Consider the following 20897-nt stretch of genomic DNA (forward strand, 5'->3'; position numbering starts at 1 on the left):
AACATTCTCTGGTTCCAGCTTCTCCAGTGTGAGGATTTGCGGCTTTTCCCTGTTTTGTATTATTTAGAATTTACTGTCAGACAAAACAAGACATTTGATGCTTGGCCTCAGCATTTAGGAAGTTGTGATGGGCATTTTTCACTATTTACAATTAATCAAGAAAATAATCAGCAGAGAGAGCAATGAAAAAAGTTGCAGCTCTTAATTTTTCTTTTCTTTTTTTAGCATTTGTAAGATTCTCGTAAAAGCAAATGGATCGCATCCACATGCAGATCTTTCCAGGAGCTTCGTGACATGTCTTTCCTTTCAGCCCAGTGTTTAAATTTTAATAAAAAAATTATGAATGAATGAAGAAATCAGCTCTGGTAGGTATTCTACCACTGTTGCACCTTATGACTCAGAACACAAAAACAAATCTCGTTCAGTCGTCCGATAAGATCGGCTTTAATGAGAAAAAAATGTCTGTATGTGTTTGTGTACTCTACACCATATGCATGTGTACTATGTGTGTGGATACCATGCTGTATCTCTGCAGCCCGGTAAAGATTCAGCGTAGGATCTTGTGTGAGATAGCCAGTGATGCAGACAGAGTACTTTATTAAGCCGGTTACCTGTGTAGCTCTGTGCGGCTCATTTGGCTCCGATTTGCCCTTTAAAAGGTAATTGGCTTCGTGTCCGGCTCACCAGACAGAACCAAAACAGATTAGAGAGCCAAGCAGAATATAGAGAAAGGTCTGCAAATACACACACACACACACACACACACATACCCACATGCACATGTGTATCCAGGAACACAAACACACAGATGCAGCCATTACTCAAAAACACCCTCAAAATGCATGCGAGTGAACACACATACAATCAGACTTGTGCCGGCCTCTGCAGCACTATAAAACCACCCGGGCATACACAAATGGTAAACCTGGAGAGATGGAGAAAGAGAGAGGGGAGGGATGGGGAGGTCCTCAAGATAAAGGACATCAAGGAAGCAGAAAGAGAGAAAGAGAGACGTCACAGACAAATCAAAGCTGTAAGAGGCAGTACGGAAAACACAGGATGTGAGAACTGAGCATGAGTCGGGTAACGATTGAGGCAGATAACTAGAAGGAAATCGAAACAAAAAAATAGATGGAAATTGGTTATTGAAGATTTAGTTGCAGCATATTTTCGATACCAGATGGTTGACCATTGACATATATAAAGATGGATGGCATGACAGCAGCCCTATAGTGAACCCAAAACATCTTGATCGCCCCCTGGTGGCTGGCTGCAGTATAGGTCATAAATCCAGCCCCCTCCATGTTAGCGGATGGAACATGAGCCAAACTAAAAAGTCAAGTATACATGTCAACTAAGTTTTTCCCAAAGATGGTTTCTGTCATTTTAGGTAGTTCTTGTCACGCTGATGTATGTTCAAGTGTTCATTTGTCTGATAAGTTTGGTTTTAATTATTTATTTGATGCTATAAAAAGGGGGTCAGATTTCAAGATTGACAGCTTCACAGAGTGAAGCAGTCGTGGAACCGGAGGCTCGGGAATTGTATGAGAGAGATGTAACTTTAACTTTCCTTAACCGTCACAAGTCCGTGTGATAGAACATGTGTTGATTTAATCATAAATGTAGTTCTGTTGTGTCTTTTTAGCCAAACAGCTACTATGATGCTAACGTAGCAGCTAGGTGGCTCACGCTAGCAAGCTGCGGCTGTACTCGTCTCGTGATTGGCTCAGGCGGGTGTGTGGGCGGGACATCGATACCACGGCTCCAGCCTCCGGATCACTACTGCGCAAACTCTGGCACCAAATGACGTCAAAATCTCAAGATGGCAGCTTCCGTATTTGGGATATTTTGGCTTCACTTTTGTACAGAGGGAGGAAGTGGAGACGCGTCGTCCATCTTTATATACAGTCTATGGTGGAGACTATCACATTCAGCTCGGATAGTATCAGATGAGATTGACAATAAAAAGAAAACGTGCAAAAGTGCATTTGAGTACTTTGAATCCTACACCTTTAGTTGCCAATTTAAGTACGCCTGAAGCTAAACCTAATGCAGTCTAACACATTAGCCTTGCAACAAATCGTACCTTCATGAAGGTTATAATGTTTTACATTGAAACTGTTTTACTCATTGATACATAATCCAACGGCTCCACCAACTGCAGTTTCCAAAATGATCATAAAGTTGAACCTCTCCAAACACAAAAACTGAACATTACGACCTTCATGAAGGTAGAATTTATTGCAGACTGTTGTATTAACTGCATTAGTTTTAGTTATAGGTTTAAACTGTGTAAAGATCTAAAGTTCAGCTAAAGTAAACCAGTAGTAACACTCAACCATTCACAGCTAATTCATGTTGACTTCTCATTCCAACGCTTGCATAAACGCTCACCCTTCTCTCTGAATTACATCTCTTACAATGCTCTGCCATTTAACCTCACCATGATTATCAACATCATGTACTAATTGATGTGCCGCCTTTCGAGTGCTAGAGGTGATATGCTGTTGGAAGCCGTGTTAGTGGTGAAATTTAATTAGTAACAAGGAGGTTAAACAGTCTGCTAAAAACACTAACAGCATGCTGCTCAGTAATATGGAGACGAGGAGCTGATCATTGTTAGTTGCTGTACATAACAAGGACATTTGCCTTGAACTCGTCCCTTCTTCCTTACGTGAAAACAACTTTAACAGTTTTGTATGTATGTGTGATAACATGAATTTCAGTCTAACATTTCAGTTAAAGGTGCAATGTGTAAAGCCTGGCCCCCGGCTCCGATGAAATAGGGGGTCCATAAAATCTAAATTTACGCTTCAGGCTGGTCAAAATAACACTGCTATCTTATAATCTTCACGTGTGGCGTCGGTCTATAGTTTACGTATGCCGTTTTTGTGTTTACTGTGCCACTAACAGAGGGCCGTGCGGTCCGTGTATGCTTTGATAGATTGTCCATTTAATCCAAACTATCAAAACGTACACGGACATGTGCCTTCGACAGCTCTACTTCTTCGTCCTCTCATGTTGGACTGAGGGCAGACTGGACGCTACAGTGACTCACTATCGACTCTTGAGGAACAAGTAGTATTACAAGACAGGACGGGCCCCTATACCCTCATCTGAGTCAACTTCAAATATTACTATCAGAACCATGAGCTAAATGAGCTTTTTTTTGCTCTGGGTTTTGTTTCTCAGGCTTCATCACAGGCTGCCTAATCTTATTACCTAAGAGAGGTAATACAATTAGTTTTGTCCATGTGGGTGTCATGAAAATGCTCAATATCTTTGGAAATTAAACTCTAATACCACGCAGTTCAATTACCTTAAATTCAAATTAATTCAGTTCAATTCAATTCAATTCAATTAGTGTCAGTATCATTTTGTCACTTTTATAACAGAAATGCTGACAGGAGCTTTATACTGACCTCGGTGTGTTTCTCTTGTCTCCTCAGCGTGTCCGTGGATGTGGGATAACCTGACCTGCTGGCAGGGTGCCAACATTGGTGAAGTTGTGGTGGTCAACTGTCCAGAGCTCTTCCACGACTTCATGGACCCTGAGGACGGTGAGAAGAACGAGGAGATCAGTTGTGTCTCTCATTTGATGTGATGTAATTTGTATTTAAATATTAATTCCCTTCAGTTCAGTTCAGCCCAAGGCATGTTTTTTTATTTCCAGAGATGGGGAGGGTCAGTCGTAACTGCACCGAGGAAGGCTGGTCTGAACCTTTCCCTCACTATGTGGAAGTCTGCTTCTTCTATGACAACAACACCGCTAAACCTGTACGACCTCTTTAACCTCGTCTAAGTTTCATGTTACATTTATCACAGACACACGTGACTAACCCTCTGTCTCCAACATCAGGACATGTTCTACGCCTCAGTCAAGGCCCTGTACACAGTCGGCTACAGCACGTCGCTGGTGTCTCTGACTACCGCTATGGTCATTCTCTGCAGGTTCAGGTGAGCGGCACAAAGTTAGATCTCTAGTTTGTTGAGTTTGGTAAATTAAATGAAAATAGGTTTCATTTATGCTTGTTCTCTGAATTTTCTTTGACCATTTGAATCCTAAAAATGTCAAATTTAGCCCAAAAGGAATATAAGAAAGAAAAACAGTAGGAGTGACAAAATTCATTAAAATTAGCTTTTTTTTTATATTCACTTTTTTTTTCTTAAAGTCACGGCATCAAAAATAATTACTATATGCTCATTAGTCAATCGACAAAAAAATTAATGTTGTTTTTTTAATATTGATTAATTGTCATTTTTCAAGCAAAAATGCCAAACAATCCAGCTTCTCAATTGTATCGATTTATTGCATCTCTCCATCTTATGTGATAGACAAAATAAGCAATTTCAAAGTGTAACTTTTGATGGCCCTTTTTCTTTTTCTTTTCTCACATTTCCTAAAACAAACAATTAATCAATTAATCAAGAAAATAAACCAGCAGACTAAGCAATGATGAGAAAACTCAATAAGTTGTTTGCAGCCCTTCTGGCATTTTGTTCTATTCATATACACATAAATGTTTGCTGTGTGTTGAAAAATCCCTCTATTTAGCATTTATAGTCAGTAGATAAACAATCAATAAATGTTTTTTAACATACTATAATGTAGTTGTTAGTGGATATAAGTATTTATTAATGTAAGTCGGGGCCGGTGTATTAACTAATAATGATGAATGTAGTGAAACACAGTTGTAATAATAATACATAACTGCTTACAATTAAATTATAGTGTTTTTTAAACCATTTATTGATGTTATGCACTGATTATAAATGCTAAATGGGGGACTTGAAGTAGAGTGTTAATTGTTTTTCATGTAAACTGCCCTGGTCTATGTACAGTACCAGTGAGTAGCCTGACGTATTCAGAAAATGCTAATATATGGCAGAGTACTGGAAAAAAGGCCATGAATACAAAGTGTTTTGCTTGTAATAAGTAAAAAAATAAATCTGCCAATGGAACAAGTGAAAAGATTTCTTGAAATAAGATGGAATATTAAGGACTTTCAAGATAAAAAGAGATCTTGAAATTAGCTGGGAAAACTCATTTTGAGGTATATTTCACTAATATTAGGAAATGTTGTGTCATAATAAACCTGTACTGACTCACTTAAAAATATGTATTCTTTTATATTATTATTATTATTATTATTATTATTATTATACATTAAAAATATTCAACATACATTGTCTAAAAACAAGTCCCTATATCTCACTGAAATGTTAGGTTATTGTGTCTTATATCAAGTGTTATGAGATATTTTGACCAGTAATAAGACAAATATAGTTTGTAAGATTTTGCGTTTTTGTGACTAAGCCTGTAAATGATGGGAGTGAAAATCAAGCCAAAACAGCCGAGCGTACAGGGTTAAATACAAAAACATCTGGTCATTAATCAATAAAATCCAGCTGCATTAATCAGTTTGCTTTGAGAAGCTTTTAAGAGTGAAAACAAGATAAGATATGATATATTTCCACTCCTCTGTCTTCTCTCCAGGAAGCTCCACTGCACCAGGAACTTCATCCACATGAACCTGTTTGTGTCCTTCATCCTGAGAGCCATCTCAGTCTTCATCAAGGACGGCGTGCTGTACGCTCAGGAGGACAGCGACCACTGCTTCGTACACACAGTCAGTAACCACATCATATATACTGTGTGGTCATACACACATTATCTGTGGCTGATAAATTACTTATCAACAGGAAAGAAAACAACCACGACTGCTTGTTTGGTTATTAATGAAAAAAATGAATTTTCAATTCACAAGGCTAATTATTCCATTAATTCAAAGAAGCAGATAATTGCAAAATGAGTCATTTATTATTCTAAATGATCCCTACTCGGATTGCTGGCAGGTTTGGAGTCAGTATAAGAGTATTGGCAGTAGCAAAATGTTTTCAAGACTGTTGGTTAATCGGTTCCAGAGAGAATAATTAAAGGATTTCATCGAAGTGCAGCCACTCATTTAATAAAGGAAAGCATGCGTGTAAAATGTGATCAAGTGTGTTCTGTTTGAGATACAGCGAGAGGTTTATAGACAGAGAGTTCGAAACACTCCTCCTCCAGTCTTTCCTGTTTGATACGCACCTTTGAAGGAACTTCAATCACATGCAAATTTTTGTACAAAAAGCAAACACGCTATTAGATGCCTAATACTCCCTGATTACAAATGCAGAACAAGCTCTTAGCCTTTGTCTGGTAACAACACACTGTTCGGCGTTGTTAAGCAGGCATGATAAATAAACCTAATTAGGTACACTAATGGCTTCAGCAAGGCCAGTGGAAATCTTCTACTAGAGGCTCATTAACATATCAATCGTTACTTTTTCAAACCCGCCGCTTTGTCGTTGTCGCTATGGCGATCACAGGTCACCATCATGGCATCGTGGTACCGTGCTGTAATTGGTTGACCCCACTCAGAATGTGGACTCTTTCATTAACATGATGTCATTAGATTACAGGCCACCTGACCTGGCGGTGAAAACATTTTTAATCCACACATAGTTGCTGAATGCTACATTTTGAGGGTTAATTGCGGCGTTATGCAGTGTGTTGCGACATCGTCACCCTTGTGACAACGATCTCTGTTTACACTGTGATTTACAGGAATGAGGACGTTTGTCACTCTGACATTTATCGCCTTGAGCTTTTAAAAGAAAGGCTGGTCATTAAACATGCGATTGTACATTTTGAAGCTGCAGCAAAATCTTTTTACTGAGGATAAAACAACCAAGAAAGCTTATTTCTCACATACATCAAGTAATAAATGAAGGTTCAACACGCTCAGCAATTTAAAAATAAGACAGTTGATGGATCCTTAATGTAGATAATATAAAAAGGAAACTAGGAAAGCACTCCAATTCGGGCAAGATGCCCTTCTTCAGCGTGTGTTCTGGCAATTCTTCCTGCATCAAGAGCATATACACCTACAATTTTGAAGGTCATGCAAATGGCTGATGGTACCTTTAATATGTTTTAGCTACTTGTTCATGATATTGTTGCACTTGCTTCTAAGTGAGATGATAAGAAAGCCAAACCCCCTAACAGGATCGTCCAACATCAGATGTAAAATCACTAATAAAACACATTTCCCTCTGCCTTTGCTCTACCTCCCCTTGTGTTTCCTCCGTGCAGGTGGCGTGTAAAGCAGTGATGATCTTCTTCCATTACTGTGTCATGTCCAACTACTTCTGGCTGTTCATTGAAGGTCTGTATCTCTTCACTCTGCTGGTGGAGACTTTCTTTCCTGAGAGACGCTACTTCTACTGGTACACCATTGTCGGATGGGGTGAGTAGTTGTCATGGGAAAGTAAGCAAAGTACTTAAAGTACTTAAAGTACTTAAAATAGCAACTTCTCTTTCTGTTCATACTGTAAATTCAGCCATTTATGCCACAAGTTCAACTTTCAAAAGTCAAATTACTTGTACTTTTTTTGAGTAAATTAGATTTTTATTCTCTTTTTTTTTATGTTTAGAGAAGTAGTGATAGTACAATGGGATATACTGTGAATAAAACATATATTCTGGATTCACATCACCTCTATTGTACGTCTTTATCCTGGAGGTCTTGTTAAAACAGCTTTTTATTTATTTATTTATTTGCCAAGACCTTTGAGATTTCAGCCAAACTTGCCAGCAAATGTTTTTTCTTAAATACCATAGTAAAATACAGCTGAAGTATTGAGACAAACATTTAAGCATTCTCCTTCAGCTGATTATGATAACACCTTGTAATGTATGTACTTTATTTAATCAGGAAGTCACATTGAAATCGAGATGTTATTTACAAGTGAGACCTGAGTACACAGAAAACACAATAAAATAAAATAATAATGATAACGGTAATGACATATAAACATTTAATACATATACATATACATATAGACAACAGCATGACAAGTTATAAATGAATTCCTTCTGAAATATCCTTGACATAGGTATAAAAAGGAGATAAAACACCAGCATATGTAAAACAGTCACACCTAAAATCAATAGATCCTCTAACCTATTTTTTGAATTGCCCTATCCATATCAGTGTTTCAGTCTATTCTGTAAATTATCCCAGACAAATGGAGCGAAATATCTGAAGGCTGTCTTCCCAAGATTAAACTTTACTATCGTGTAAGCCAGTCCTGAGAACGGGTGTTATGAGTATAATGTCTCAGACACAGGAGTGACAATAAGTAAGGTGGTAATTTATAAAGTAGTAATAGTTATCTTTAACCTTCATGAATACAGAATAAACAGGGTCACAACCACAAAATAGTTCTGTTTATTTCACAAAAGTATGTTTGGACAAATGAGAAGTGTTATAATTACCCAAATCTAATCTAAATTATTATGACAAATGTACTGCATTTTTCTCCAATGTATTAATGATTACTGTTATTACAGGAACTCCCACCATCTGCGTGACTGTCTGGGCTGTGCTGAGGCTCCACTTTCATGACACTGGGTATAACTTTAGGTTCACTCTCAAAAAGAGGAAGAAATGCATGTCGACTGTTGGCCATGTTGTTCATAGGGTATAAGGTACTTGAGAACATATTGTATCAGAACAAAGAGGCAGAGGCCTTCGGGCTGCTGAGACCCAGAAGTCCAATTTTTGTTATAAGATAACTCCTCGCAAATGTGTCTCCTCTTCATCTTGGCAACTATACAAATTAAGATGAAGAGAGGATTTGCAATTTCAAGAATTTAGGGGAATAAATAAGGGAAATAACTCCCTTCATTGTTGACATCACAGATCATTTATTCATAAAATCATTGAATAAATCTGATAAGCTTTTAAAAAAATGATCATGTGTTGCATGGGATAAAGTAAGATACCAATGTTTTCAAATGCAAATTGAACCTTTCAGAGGCTTCAGTAGCCGTTTAACACGCTTGTGTTAGCTCATCTTTATCTATCTATCTATTTATTTAGCAAACAAACATAATTTAGAATTAACACACGCTCTGAAGACGGCTCCGTGCCGAAACGCGTAGTGGTGTGAGCCAATTAACAAGTGACATGTGACTATTTTGTCCGGATGTGCTACCCTATCACATTTTTATGCTTGTTGGACTTCGTGTCTAGCACTCAACTGTGAATCCCATTGTTGAAGCGCCACCTCCTTTACAAAAACATAATTTAGAATTATTGGAGTGATTTTTCTAAGAAGTTTAAATCATCATTTTAGCCTTGCTTCCATTTGAAATCCCCCTCTCCCCTCTGACCCTCCTTATTCTGCAAATGGCCACTTCCTTGACGTATTGCATGATGCCATTTATTTCCAAGTGTTGAGAGAAAGTGTTGAATGATTATTGATGTGGTCCTCTTCCTCCAGATGCTGGGATACAAATGAGAACACTGCCCTCTGGTGGGTGATCAAAGGACCAGTTGTGGCTTCCATTATGGTGAGACGGATGCTGATTTGTTCATTCATTTGTTTCCTTATGTATTATTTGTTTTATAAATGTCCAGCCATTGCTAAGCTGACTGGAATGCAATTTATAATAACCCCTCCAGATTTATGTTATTTGTGTGTTTTGTTTTCCTCAGATCAATTTTGTCCTCTTCGTTGGGATAATCATCATCCTGGTGCAGAAGCTGCAATCCCCGGACATCGGAGGGAACGAATCAAGCATTTACCTGTAAGTTATAATCAGCAAATTCACTAACTCCAATGTTTTATGTCTTCAGAGAAAAAAGTCTGTGTGTGAGAAATGTTATACACAAAAAAACAATGAAGTGAACTGACACGATTTTAACATCTCTAGTCCACTGTGCACATAACTTTGCTTAGAGGATAAGCCTGTCACTATTCTATGTTTTTCTTATTGTCAATATATCCCATGAGAATATTGAAACCAAAAATGAATTGATCCCACTAACAAGTATTGACTGTGTATCTAAAGTCCGATATATCTTACTCTTCATTGCAATAGAGCTCTATTGTTGTCTAAAAACACAGTAATTAGCCACACTGTTGTTCCTTCATTACAATATATGGGCACTGTAATTTATTTCAATCTCACATACAGTGCACCGTCCTGCTGCTGTAAGCACCAAATGTATATTAATCCGCAGCTGAAAATAGTCCCCAACAAATTCCCTATTGCCACATGTGTGAGTAACAATACTATTGTTCCCAGCTGTTTCAGGAAATTACTGAGCCTATAATAAAACAATAAACTATATATGTGGCCTGATTTGAAAGATTCACAGTGGGAACAAATGGGCGCGGAAGTGCCACAGACAGGCTGGGGAAGTTGGAAAGCATTGAAAGACGAACTAACACATTGCTGTTTTTGGTCTTTTCATGGGAGTATTTGATGATAAGAAAAGTATAGAACAATAGCTTTTTCAGACATGACATGATGCCCTGGACACAAGATGAAGATGTGCCCTTTAACTATCTCTGGCCTTTTATTACAGCTACTGTTTTTGGCGTTGTCCCTTTAAGGGAGACACTCATTGCACAACATCGTTTTTCATGCACTGGTCAATTTTGAGATTTTGGGCTTTTTTGCTTCCATAACATGTCTTCTTTCAGACTAGTGACATCCAACATACACATTTAGCTGTTTATTTTACTACTTTGTCTATTTGCATCTGTAGATTTCTCATAAATTCAACCAAAGTTAGTATTAGATAGTGCCTCATTTGCATATTTAAACATAACATTTCAGAAAACTTGTAATACAAAAAAGATATGTTTTAATGTAAGTAATCAACTGGGGAAGTTTCATGGTGATATCTATTAGTTACATTTTTACCCTATTCACCTGGAGTGTCTCCCCTTAAAATACACTATCTAATACTAACTGATCATTTTTATACAGGAGAATTGTTTTTTTATAAATGGGTTGTATTGTCTTATTTTCAAATTCTTATACCATTACACCTTTGATGTGTCCTCTTGGACACTTTTCAGAATATATTAATTTGTAGTACCTGTTGGCAGGAAGCCTGAGCCTCATTATGGAGTTGTGCTGTAGCCAGACGTCACTCCTGCTCTGCTCCCACAGGACGCCGTCTTTTGAGGCTCTGCAGATAATGTCATTCTCATCTGTTGCTTAGACCTGTGCGTGCTTGACCAAGTGTGAAGACTTGCGTGTGTGTGTGTGTGTGTGTGTGTGCGTGTGTGTGTGTATGTGTGTGTGTGTGTGTTGTGTGAGACTGTGTGTCTGTGTCCCTAAAGACACTGTCTTTGTTGTATTGTTGTGTTGTCTTTGTGCTGTGTAGCAGCTGTGCTCAGAAATGCTTCAGTGAGCCCACACAGGCTGTTCAGCATTCGTGCAGGATGTCAGAGTTATCCACCATCACACTGTAAGTGTGTGTGTGTGTGTGTCTGTGTGGGTGTGTGTGGTGCGTGCGTGTGTGTGTGTGTGTGTTTTTGTGTTTGTCCGCCGACACGTGTTTCTGTGTCTCTGTCTATTGTTGACTGCATGTGTGTATATGTGTGTTTTACACCAGGGGTCTTTTTTTATTTTAATGGTCTGGACTCACAAACACATTCTCTCCCTCACACACACATGTTTTTACTTATATATTTGTGAGGACCCTCATTGATAAAAAAACATCCTCTAGCCCCAAACCATAACCTTTACCCCAAGCTGAACCTTAAAGCTGGGGACACACCAAGCCGACATAAAAGAACTAGCGGCGATGAATGCCACCAGCTGCGTCGCCTCACGTCACCTTTGTTTTGGCCAAAAAGTTGCACTAGAATACACTGCAAAGACTACAGCCGACGGCCGACTACCACGTACGTTCTGCGCCTGCGTGAGAGGAAATAAGTCTCCACACCAGAAAATCAGCCGAAAAACCTCCAACACGTGCAGACTGGAGTCGACGGTGCGGGACACACCAAAAAAACAAGGCCAACAGACGCTCATCAATGGCCCCAAACTGTCCGACGGCCGACCATCGGCTTGGTGTGTCAGGGCCTTAAGACCACGCACCCAGTTTGACTGTTATCATGCCATTAAATAGGCGTTATCGTTTGCTATAAGCACCATAGATGTGGATGTGAATGGATGATAAAACCTACTATTGGGTGTAGCAGGGCCCTACTGACCCACATCTATGAGGCTTATAACCACCGATAACACCTATTTAATGGCCTGATAACAGTCTAATCGGCTGAACCAAGTTTTAACCCTCAAACAGGCCTTTGAAGTTCCAGCCCAATGTCAGGACGGCCAAATCGGCCTCACTAAAACTCAAATCAGTACTCACAAAGATAGACACACAAGAATACACATAGAAAAAAAAATGGGGTTTGGATTTGGTTTAGTTGTTTTTCTAGTGCTAGTGGAGAGACAGCAGCGCAAAATGATACACAATAGTACTTGTACGTTTTCCTACATTTCCCAATGAAAGAGTTCAGAGTATAATGTCTTTGTTTTGCTCCATAAGGACCCCTGGGGATCACTGGACTGCACTGTAAAAACCACTGTGTTGCACATTTGTGTCTTCCATTGTTTTAAAGTGTCCTTTGTTGTGTGTTTCTGAGTATTTCCATTCATTATGTGTATGTCAGGCACTATGTTTTACTGCATGATACGGACACACAAGATAAGGACTGTGTATGACTACCGGGATAGATCGTACATGTCAAGAGTTTATGTGTGTTTCGTCTCAGTTTCAATCCTGTGATCATTTTCACCTAAAAGTGGATTTGTACCCTAAATCTAACCTCAGATTTAAAGGATAAGGATAAGGCTATAGTTATTCGATATTTTACTTATTGTCAACACATCCCATAAAAGACCAAAGCCAACCATGTGAATAACAATCAGTACTATACTACCATACTTTCTGACTTCCACTTCCCCATGTCCAGTCCTTCTTATTGAAGATGGAGCTCTTTAAAAAATGGGTCAAAAAATGCATAGTCATCGATTTTAAGTCATTTCCTAAAAAAGCTGGGCACTGTAAACAAACATGAGTAAATGATGGTATGTGGGATTGACTCATAATAAACCACAGTGCCCAGTTCATCGTAATGAAGAAACATGTCACCCAGTGCAACCGTGTGTGGTTCATTAATGTGTTTTTAACAATCGAGCTCTATTGCAAATAAGAATAGGATATCAGACTTTGGCCGCACAGACAATACTTGTTAGTAGGATCTATTCATTGTTGGTGTTGGTATTTTCATTTGTTGACAATAAGAAAAATAAAAAAAAATATCTCACGCCGTATCCATAAATGTGAACTCTAAAAATAATCATAGAGTTGTGACTGAGCCTGCATTTTAAACAACATCGATGCCTTGATTGAACTTCAGAATTAACAGATTAATTCATTTTTCAATTTGTACCTTGATTGAAAAATTTAACCCTGTGTGTAAATGTTTACAACAGTAGTCAGAAAATGTGTCACAACGTTGCATCAGTAGCTCTGTTCTTTCATCACGTCCAGCTGACCAGCACCAGCAACACATGACTTATTAATCTGTGTGCGTGTGTGTGCGTGTGTGTGTGTGTGTGTGTGTGTGTATGTATGTGTAGGCGTCTGGCGCGCTCCACCCTCCTGCTCATCCCTCTGTTCGGTATTCACTACACCGTGTTCGCCTTCTCACCTGAAGATGTCAGCAAGAGGGAGAGACTGGTCTTTGAACTGGGACTGGGATCCTTCCAGGTACGCTTTTACAGCTCCAGTTAGAAATACCAGAGGATGAATGCGAGAACATAACGGGGTAATAACTCATCTGAGTATACAAGATACAAAGGAGGAGAGTGATGGTAATAATCACTCACAGCTATGCAGCGAGCTAAACACACTTCCAATAAAGGTTGAAGGACGGCAGTTGGCCTTTTGAAGCTTTTCCTGGAAGCAGCTGTGAAACTATGAAAACAACATTGGACAACAAATTCAGCGATAGTGATTACAAATCAGAAGAAGATGACACCATAAACAAGATTAACATAGCTACTGTAAAAATGAATTGCAACAAGGAAACTGGATCCTAGCAAATGTCTCCTCTCAGGAAGAAACAAAGAACAAACGATAAAAGTAAAAATGCCAAACATTTGCTACTTCCATCTTCTAAAATATGAGGATTTGCTTCTTTTCTCTGTCTTATTTGATAGATAAGTGATTTTTGGGGAGGTTTGGACTGATGTTCAGACAAAATACGCTGTTTGAATACCTTTTGGGAAACTGTGATAGGAATTTTAAACAATTTTCTTACGTTTTATGGACAAAATTATGAATTGATGAATTAATCTGCAGATTAATCGATAACACAAACGATCTTAAGTTGCAACCCTGAAAGTTATGCTTTCATTTTTTATATGTATCATCTAAATCCTATGCCGAACATACAGTATATAGCTGCCCAAGGACACAAATACACACATTTACCAGCAATCATTCTACTCAACAACCTATATTTCTGCCAATTTATATAAATAAAATATTATGCATTGTTGTGGTCTAAGCAGTCAACTAAAGGCACAAGGAAACACAGGTACATACAGGTTCAAACGTTGAGTTTATTTACCCCCCAAAAAAGGGTTCAACAAAACAAATAACTGCCAACAACTGAGCAGAGTTATAGGTGCCCTTAAAAGAGGTCAACAAAACAATATGTTAACTAACAGACCTAAAAAAACTGAGACTTGAGGGAAATATATATATATATATTTGTATACTGTTTGGTCAAACCAATAAACCCAAACACAGGGGAAGACAACATAGAGAAACCCAGATACCCCCCATGCTGTCACAGCTCTTGGTATGGTCCATGGCTTGTGCTCCTGAATAAATGCAGCCTCCACCCTGAGCATCACCTTTAATCAGACCAGGAAAGAGTACTCAGCAGCCAGGTAACTCAAAGGCAAAGAGAAATTAATTAAAATAACTTATTAAAAACAACTAGCAATATGACAAAACAATGTAAACTAAATGTGCGCACTTCAAAATGCTTTGCCAAAGGTGCTAATAAACAAACTCTAAACCAAACAAACTGTTTTATGTAATTTTAAATTACTGCAAATGGAAGTAACTGAACATGTGGTAATGATGTGGGTGAGTGTGTGAAACCTTAAACCTTCAATTGTGTGGCTGTAGCCACGGCCACCTCAGGTATCGACACCTCTAGAGGGAAATATACACTTTATTCATATTCTTTCATACACCCTTAGACATGACATGCAGTTTACTGATGACACATTACAAAACCTGGATACAGTTATTTCGCTTTTAATAGAGATGGCTGAACATTTTAAAAGCGTATCCATCCTCACAGTCACTCTTTTTGATATGTTTTAAGCCTTTGCTGACAGAGATGCAGTTATTTTTAAAAACGAAAGCATATTTCAATCTCAAGCAGTTTTTCCTCTTATGTGTCGTCTCTTTTCTCCTCCTCAGGGTTTTGTCGTAGCGGTCCTCTACTGTTTCCTCAATGGAGAGGTAAGCTTTTGTCCCTGTTCATTAACTGTTTCCTTTTGGGACATTTGCATCAATATCTTGTTGTATTGACACCAGGAATGCTCTCTATACTATGTTTGATGCACATGAGCATATTTCAGGATGAACGTCTCTAAATGATTATTACCCAAAACTGTAACACAAAACTTTAAGCCCTCTATTTAACATTTATAATATATAAACACTTAATTATTTTTATTACACCGCTTTGTTGAATACTCGATTCTGATTGGTCAATTACGACGTTCTACAGTATGTTAGAGGACTATTTTTTAGTGGAAGCAATAAAATAATGTTTTAATTAATATTGAGTCAAATTATTGATTTCTTTAGTAAGTAGCTGTAATAAGCACGATAATGTACCTCGAAATATTCACTTCATTTAAATGACTTTTGATTTTGAACGCAGTTTAAAGTCCATGGCTTTAGCCTCTTTGACCGTAATAGTTTTGCATCTCACAAACACAAATAGGTGGCCAAAACAAGTCTGCTGATGACAGAGTAGAACAACAAAAACAGAAGCCATTCCTTTTGCCAAATGAGTATTCACATAAAGTGCTGTATCATTGTAAGGCCTCACTCATTAATAAAGAAAAATGACATCTGCTCTGAAATGAATTAAAAGAAATAAACATAACATGAAAACATACATTATTTATTTTATTTTATTTGTTCATTTAACAGGGGCAATAGATAGTCATTGACTGTCCCAGAGTTAGCTACATAGCTAAATTTCATCAGCAGTCCCTTTGGAGGAAAATCCACAAAAGAGTTATGGCATCAAATGTTAAAATTCAGACAGCGGTACAGAGAATAAATATTGCATCATACAGTACAGGTCTGCGTTTCCACAATTCTGAAAAAACGTCCTATTGTCAAACCCAATTGCTGAATTCTGATGTAAAAGATGAAGACATCTTTTATGTGATTGCAGCTTTGATATATTATAATGTCACTCCTTCACTAAATACACTAATTATGAATGCTTCAAAGGAATTTAAACTCTTGACAAATACATAAATAAACACTTAAAATGTTGCCCACACAACTTAAGTGTACTGTACCTTTTCATGGAGCTGATGCAGCTTAAAGTACATTAAAAAATGACCTTGTGAAGTTTCTCCCTGAAGGTGCAGTCGGAGATCAAGAGGAAATGGCGCAGCTGGACGGTGAACCGGTACTTTGCTGTGGACCTGAAGCAACAAAGGCACCCTTCGTTGGCGAGCAGCGGAGTGAACGGCGGGACTCAGCTGTCGATCCTCAGCAAGAGCAGCTCCCAGATACGCATGTCCAGCCCGCTGGCGGAGAACGCCAACATCAGCCTCCCGACCTGAGCGTCTGATTGGCAGGAGTCAACTTCCAGGTGCCGTTCCACTTATGTACATCCAGACCAACCAGAGCAGACCAAAGTGGCCCCTCGTACCTCTTTACATTTTCTAGTCTGGCCTTTTGAAAATGAGGTATTTCTGACAGCATTTACTGGAGATTCATTAGAGGTGCATAGCTGACTTTCATACTTTATCATTTACTTAAGGATATAATTGAATTTATTTGAGTATTTGACTCTGTAGATTATGATCTTTTCTGATTAATGACACACTTGATATTTTAACAGACTAATTCCACTCCATATATTAAAACAAAGAGATATTAGAAATCCCCTTGCTACAAATGGTTTTATTTTAAATTTAGCCCCGGTTATTGTGTCATGTATAAATAATATTAATGTAGAGTTGGTGCCAAAAAACAGTACTAGTTGTAAAAAAGAAAACAGTAGTTAAACATCAAATGTAGGGGTCATATTTGGCTGTTGGTGTGTAAAGTAAATGTGCTTCAAAGTGCCATGCAGGTTGCCTGACTGGATCCGATCTCACAACAGTCCAAAGTGACATAACAACCAAACGTTCACCTCGCTTGTACAAACGCTCATTGTTTAAATGTTTCATCCTAAACATTTTTCTACAATCAGCCGTTAAGTACAGAGTATGTCAAAAAATATATTGAGAAAAAAAACAACAACAACTAATGGACTTTGTAAATAGTTACTTTTGGTGTCGAGATCAGAATTTCTTTCTTTTGCATAACGCAGTATTGTAATGACCTTTTCAAACAAAAGGAACTGGAGCCCAAATCTGTAGACTTCATCACATATCCTGAGGACCCAAAAGATCCTGCCCACTATATTCTGAACTATTTATTTGTATTGAATAAAACCACACTCAGTATTATGAAAGAACATAGTGCCAAAATGAATGAGTACTGTAGTGCAGTGGTTCCCAACCTGAAGGTCACAAGATGAATCTGAGGGTTCGTGAAATGTCAAGATAGGAAAGAGGAGCAACGGTCTTTCTGCTCCATTAAATTATGTTTTTTTTAAGGCACATTTTTATATTATTATTTGTATTATTTTATTTATTTTACTTTATTTATTTTTTTGTGTAAAACACCATATTCAGTAGATTCACGTCTTCAGGCTTCTAAAATAGTCAAATTAAACCATCTGAGAAGGTAAAATCACGCTTTGCTTGGAAGTGCTCACAGATCGTAGAAATGTTGACTTTGTATTGTTTTAAAGGCAAAAAGGTTGGGAACCACTGCTGTAGAGGATATCACAGTACATGAGGGGATACAGCATTTGATTAAAAAAAAAAAAACACTCTGAACTGATTTATCCTCACAGCTAGTGTTAGTAGTTTCCTCCAGTTGATTTCTCTTTCACAGACTTGTCAGTCACGTTCTTGCAGACTGTGAACATAAGCGGTACATGTGCCATTTAGTGGATGCTTTCATCCAAAAGCTCCTCATATAGTGCCATGAGTTCAGCATTTTATCAACGAGAATCAAACCCTCAATATGCTCTTAAAGATAACAGGACTCTTTGTCCTCTTTTCGCCGGGCTTCAACCCATCGTGCCATATTAAATTGCTCTTCATTTTAACATTTTCTTTGAATGAATTATCTCCTACACTCATATTCCAAAGTGCCTAGTCAGTCACAAATAGCTATCACTTTTATTTCCAGTACAATGAACAGATATCTTAAAGTCATAATCATTTCCTGCAAAGAATGTACAGTGTTTTTATTGTGGAGCAAAGTTATGATTTTTTTTTTATCATTGTGTGCTACTAAAAAAAATGTTTTGCTCATTTATTGGTGCAATTCTTCAAGTGAATATAGTCCTGCTGTGTTTTTTTTTTTCCTTCTTTTTAATCATGATGAGTTTGACAAGACTTGAGTAATAGCTCTACAAAACAGCTGCTTTATTAAGCCTCCTGGTTACAACCATCATCTATTCAAGATAAGTCTCAATTCAGCACCGTCAAACACATAAACAGCTTCAAAACAATATATGTTTTAACAGTCAACACAAAATGCTTTAATGTGACAGCTCTTGACAATCGCGGAGTGTTGCCCATTTTCTCTTTCTGTCTTTTTTTGTTTGTGCACAAACTAAGCAAACAAACAATAACAGTCCAGGCGGGGAAATCATTTAATACAATGTGAAACAATATGTACAGAAGGATTTTATCCACAGTGTTTACTCAAGATATTTATTTTTTTGTACTCTCATCTTTGTGGATTAAAAGAATGTAGTATCTTTAAACAATGAATTGAACAGAAAAGGATGTATATTTATTTTCCATAAACCAGTGCCATGTGAAATGACTCAATGTACAGTATACATGCTTTCTTATGTGTCGGTTAGTTGTATGCCTGATATCATTGCATTGATTGATATTGACTCTCTTGGTCTAAGTGCCATAACTGGTGAAATGTTTGGCACAATCTCTGCTCTAATTTTAAAGAAAACAAAAAAACACTCACAGGAAATTGCTGTCCAAAGCTACAGAGGATATTGTGAGAGATAAAAACAAACTCTAAAAAGCAAGATAAAACATACTACTGAAGAGATGCATCCTGTTCCATGCATCTGCTTGGCTGCTTTTGGGCACAACAGTGTGTGACAAGATACTATCAAGGGAACTAGAGCCAGAGGAAGAGAAAAAAAAAATGTTTTTTTAATTAGGAAGGCGTTAGAAGGTGGAACAACTGCGACAGATAAAACACAAAGTGTGTACGAGGGTGTGATTTAAAAACCACTCTGCTGCTGCTTACGTGTTCTATCACCAGCCGTCACTCTGAGTCTGAATCAGCTCAGATGGAAACGACCATGTCTCAAAGCTGTTACTGTCTGTGAAAAGAAGAGTAGAAAACTCCTTACTTGACCATGTCTATGCTGTATATTTGTTTACCACAAGGTGGCAGCAAAGTGTTAGTGTTTTAGTTTGGGGGGAAGTTTGAGTGGTGTTAATTTGCTTTTTGAGCCTTGTACTTTTGGATGACATAGGGGTAGTGTGGGGCATTGAGGTACTTGAATGCCACATGCTTTACATTGTTCACATATACGATTTGTGATTTTTTTTCTTTACACAAATCAACAAACAAGCCTACAAATGAGATTTTTTTAAATGAGGCCTGATGTGCCCCTTCTCAATCACAAAATTTCCTTCCAGCTCTCTTTAATTTTAAAGCAAACTGTGAACTATCAGTAAACAAAACTTTCTGAGATGTGAGGAAATATTGAGAATTGGGGGCACCTCTTAGTGCTATAATAAAGTCAGGCTGTGGGATGTAATTATGGCGAAAGCTGACACCTCTCTCCACACACACCTCTTCTTACAGTTAGTTTAGTGTTACGGTAATACATTTGTGTCAAAGAAAAACCCTTGACAAGTTTTCTGAAAGCAGTAGTCTGACATTTTCGGAAATCGGTTTATTCACTTTCTCGCTAAGGGTTTGGTGAGAGGATTGATACCACTTTCATGTCTGGACGCTTAATATGAAGCCACAGCCGGTTAGCTTAGCTTAGCATAAAGACTGGAAGCAGGGGGAAACAGCTAGCATCTCTACTGTATGTTCCCAGGATGCTCATTGTACAACCCCGTCTCCTACAAAGTTAACACGTGATAAATGGAAACAAAACAAAACACAATTACTTGGTTATGTTTAAGCAACAAAACTACTTGGTTAGGTTTAGTAAAGCATCATGGTTTGGCTTAAAATGAGTATGTTTGTTACATCATTTAAGTTACAGACGTAAATTCAAATAAGTCAACGTTGACTTTTGGATGGGATGCGAAGAGAGGTCTCTGAAAGTCCTGTGTTTATTTGACGCAACCATCTACCCCGACCTCCTCCCTAAAGGGACTTCATTAGACGCGTATTTGTGACGCGTCAAAAACAAATTTAATCCGGGAAAAAAAATATGTTTCCCTTGAATCGTGATTGACAATGCAGTTTCGTTGTATGAGACCAGGCTGCATTGTAAGAGATTGGCAAGGGCCATCTTCGCAGTTCAAATTACAAGAGAACGAAGGGAGATGGATGTTTCAAATGTAGTTTGGATGGTTAAAATACATTCAGCCTCTGCGGAGATATCAATGTCTGAAGTCAAGAAAACTGTCTGTA

At 38.0% G+C, this 20897-nt stretch overlaps 1 protein-coding gene across 4 annotated transcripts in view; it reads left to right on the forward strand.

The window, feature by feature from the left end:
• Window positions 1-20267, forward strand: part of LOC119498151 (pituitary adenylate cyclase-activating polypeptide type I receptor-like) — a 30581-nt gene extending 10314 nt beyond the window's left edge. Inside the window, exons 4-15 of one of the 4 annotated variants that reach the window (XM_037786703.1) lie at window positions 3450-3560; window positions 3674-3777; window positions 3860-3957; window positions 5498-5630; window positions 7136-7289; window positions 8396-8456; window positions 9331-9400; window positions 9546-9637; window positions 11232-11315; window positions 13505-13634; window positions 15369-15410; window positions 16546-20267. In XM_037786703.1, the coding sequence (XP_037642631.1) occupies window positions 3450-3560; window positions 3674-3777; window positions 3860-3957; window positions 5498-5630; window positions 7136-7289; window positions 8396-8456; window positions 9331-9400; window positions 9546-9637; window positions 11232-11315; window positions 13505-13634; window positions 15369-15410; window positions 16546-16770 (1304 nt within the window). In that variant the 3' untranslated portion in view covers window positions 16771-20267. The remainder of the gene's footprint in view (window positions 1-3449; window positions 3561-3673; window positions 3778-3859; window positions 3958-5497; window positions 5631-7135; window positions 7290-8395; window positions 8457-9330; window positions 9401-9545; window positions 9638-11231; window positions 11316-13504; window positions 13635-15368; window positions 15411-16545) is intronic. The other 3 variants (XM_037786704.1, XM_037786706.1, XM_037786707.1) reach the window with 3 other exon arrangements.
• Window positions 20268-20897: the final 630 nt, after the last annotated feature.

This window comes from Sebastes umbrosus, chromosome 12 (assembly GCF_015220745.1).
Source record: "Sebastes umbrosus isolate fSebUmb1 chromosome 12, fSebUmb1.pri, whole genome shotgun sequence".
Taxonomy (NCBI): Eukaryota; Metazoa; Chordata; class Actinopteri; order Perciformes; family Sebastidae; genus Sebastes; species Sebastes umbrosus.